The sequence below is a fragment of the Colobus angolensis genome, unplaced genomic scaffold (assembly GCF_000951035.1).
Source record: "Colobus angolensis palliatus isolate OR3802 unplaced genomic scaffold, Cang.pa_1.0 Scaffold185, whole genome shotgun sequence".
NCBI classification, from domain to species: domain Eukaryota; kingdom Metazoa; phylum Chordata; class Mammalia; order Primates; family Cercopithecidae; genus Colobus; species Colobus angolensis.
In genome coordinates, this window is record NW_012114988.1 from 1,240,879 (window position 1) to 1,243,842 (window position 2,964).

The 2,964-nt window shown below is 45.2% G+C and overlaps 1 protein-coding gene across 1 annotated transcript in view; it reads right to left on the bottom strand.

Moving 5' to 3' along the window:
• The window catches only part of LOC105510267 (chymotrypsin-like elastase family member 2A), a 22,346-nt gene extending 20,207 nt beyond the window's left edge, over positions 1–2,139 (bottom strand). The window contains exons 1-2 of the mRNA XM_011939949.1: positions 2,100–2,139; positions 1,566–1,611 (exon numbers count right to left, since the gene is read on the bottom strand). Of these exons, the coding sequence (XP_011795339.1) occupies positions 1,566–1,611; positions 2,100–2,139 (86 nt within the window). The remainder of the gene's footprint in view (positions 1–1,565; positions 1,612–2,099) is intronic.
• Between the last annotated feature and the right edge of the window lie 825 nt (positions 2,140–2,964).

Here is a 2,964-nt window from a genome sequence, read left to right on the forward strand (position 1 = left end):
CAGGCTGGTCTCAAACTCCTGACCTCAGGTGATCCACCTGCTTCGGCCTGCCAAAGTGCTGGGATTACAGGCATGAACCACCGTGCCTGGCCTATCATTGACAGTCTCTTAAGGAGCAGATGAATGACGCTGGCCTCTGTAGACACAGTGACTGCTGCATGGGTCACTCTGAATGCTCAAGGCTAGTGGGCTGCTAATTGTTCCTACTACTTAAGTTGGAAACTCATCCTGATTCAGCTGGGTTTGCTCCTAAAGTAGTTTATGTCAATTATGTTTGCAATAATGAAATTTGATTAAATATGTAACCAATGAAATAGGAGTTCAGAAAGAAAGTCGTTATTTATATGGAAACAAAGTTAAATGCTTGGAAGAGACTGAATCAACATGATTCTTAAAAATTGCTCTTGAATTAGTGTCTGTGAGAAAATGGAAAATTGCGGGGAAAAGTCGTAAAAGTCGGGATGGGCTCATAACTCAGATTGCTTTGTGAACGTCTCAAAGTTACTGCTCTGCTTTAAAGAAATGGACTTGTAGATGAGATATTATGAGGCATGGTTTATATGAAAAAGACAGTTAAGAACTCAAAAAATTGTTTACATAGTGTAAGAGAAAATGTTTACAACATATATGTATGATTTAAAATAATTTCTTTATAACCAACTTTTCAATTAGTCCCAATTACATCAGATAAATGAGATTTTACTATATTTGTTTGTGTCAATGTAAACTTTACACAGTTCTCTTAAAATTCCCACCATCAACACATCTTAGTAATTTGTGCCTGTGCCCTACTTGGTGGTTTAGTCTTGATATCACTATGATTATATGAACTTAAGAAAACATTTTTTTCATTGGTAACATTGATTTGCCTGTAGCTAAAGATGAATCTGCACAAATAGCATTGATTGGTTCCTTAAAACAAGGAATATTTGCATAGGTAGTCTTGAATGGTTCCTAGACTAATGATACATTTGTAAACAAGCCTCTGATTGGTTAATAGAGTAAGACTATATTTGCTGCCTATGGGCAGTGGGGAGGGGACAGCTCCTACTGCAGCTGGAGGAGGCACCTCTCCCTCCTCTTCCACGGTTGCCCAAGGCCACAGAAATGTGTCTTTTTTTTTTTTTTTTGAGACAGGGTCTTGCTTTGTTGCCCAGGCTGGAGTGCAATGGTGCAATTTCAGCTCACTGCAATCTCTGCCTCCTGGGTTCAAGCGATTCTCCTGCCTCAGCCTCCTGAGTTGCTGGGATTACATGTGTGTGTCGCCACACCAGACTAATTGTGTATTATTAGTAGAGGCAGCTATCACCATGTTGGCCAGGCTGGTCTCAAACTCCTGACTGCAGGTGATCTGCCCACCATGGCCTCCCAGAGTGCTGCGATAACAGGCACGAGCCACTGCACCCAGCCAGAAATGTATCTTATTGGTGAAGTTGTCTGTGCTGCTCTCTGAGTCCCATCAGTCCTCATTTTGCCAGCACAGTAGACCCCATGGTGGAAGGGCAAAGAGGGGATGTAAAGGGAGTGGGGTAGGGACAGGGGCAAGTACAGTGTGGCCGACTCACCTGCCAGGGCCAGCTGTTGGGCGTCGCTTCTTCACCTCCAACCACCCTAGTTACATCAGGCGGGTAAGTGGGGACCCCACAAGTGAGGGCTGTGAAAAGAGAAAGGGTCTTGAGTCCAGGAAGCAGCGACCCACACAATGTAAACTACACTTACTGCATTCTGAACCCCCAAATAGAAAACCCTTGTTCTCGGGAGGCTGAGGCAGGAGAATGGCGTGAACCCGGAAGGCGGAGCTTGCAGTGAGCCGAGTAGCACCACTGCACTCCAGCCTGGGCAACAGAGCGAGACTCCGTCTCAAAAAAATTAAAAACAAAACAAAACAAAACAAAAAAAACCCTTGTTCTAGAAGGATCCCAAGAGGTCACAGAATCCTGCTCTTTGCTCCAATTCTTTGAAACTCCATTCCAGTTTTCTTATGATTACTCGTCTGAATGCAGTAGGGGTTGGGTGGGGCGAGAGGGGAGGACAGGAAGATCCCATTCCCAGCCCAACCAGGGGATGGGAAACCAGTGGCTCTGGGTGACAGGGTTTACCTCCAGCCACCAGCGCAGACAGCAGCAGGATCCTAATCATGGCGTGTCCGTGGGAGTTCTGTCAGCGTGGCCCTGGATAAGGCCCTGATTTTATGAGTGAACTTATCAGTGAGAGATACACTAGGAGCACGCAAGATGGGGATTTTCTCAAAGCCCAGTGGAAAAAAGAGCTTGTGTTCAAATATATTTTTTTTTCCCATTTCCTCCCAACTGTCACCCTAGAAATACTTTGAAAAAGATGCCAAAGGTAGATATTGGAATATGGGTTCCATCTGTTTTGAAGAGATTATGTTGTGTGTTAGGGAAGGAAGAAAAATACTAATTGTTGCTCCTTGGAGTTGTGTTTTCTTTTCTTTTTTCTTTTTTTATTCCTCCCTGGGTAAGACTGAGGAAAGGAGTTGTGTTTTCTTTCTTTTTTTTTTTCTGAGACAGAGTTGCTCTGTCACCCAGGCTGGAGTGCAGTGGCGCCATCTCAGCTCACCGCAAACTCCGCCTCCTGAGTTCAAGCAATTCCCCTCCTTCAGCTTCCCTAGCAGCTGGGATTACAGGTGTGTGCCACCATTCCTGGCTAATTTTTATATTTTTACTAGAGACACGGGTCTCATCATGTTGGCCAGGCTGGTCTCGAACTCCTGACCTCAAGTGATCTGCTCACCTCGGCCTCCCAAAGTGCTGGGATTACAGGCTGAACCACCGCGCCTGGCCAGGAGTTGTGTTTTCAATGAAAAGATGAAGGTGGCATGCTGAACCCACAGCGTTCTAAGGCGGTATTTCTCAGTGGGGCTGGTTCAGCCACCAGGAATCGTTTGACAACATCTGGAGACATTGTTGGTTGTCATGGCTGGGGTTGATGTTATTGGCATCC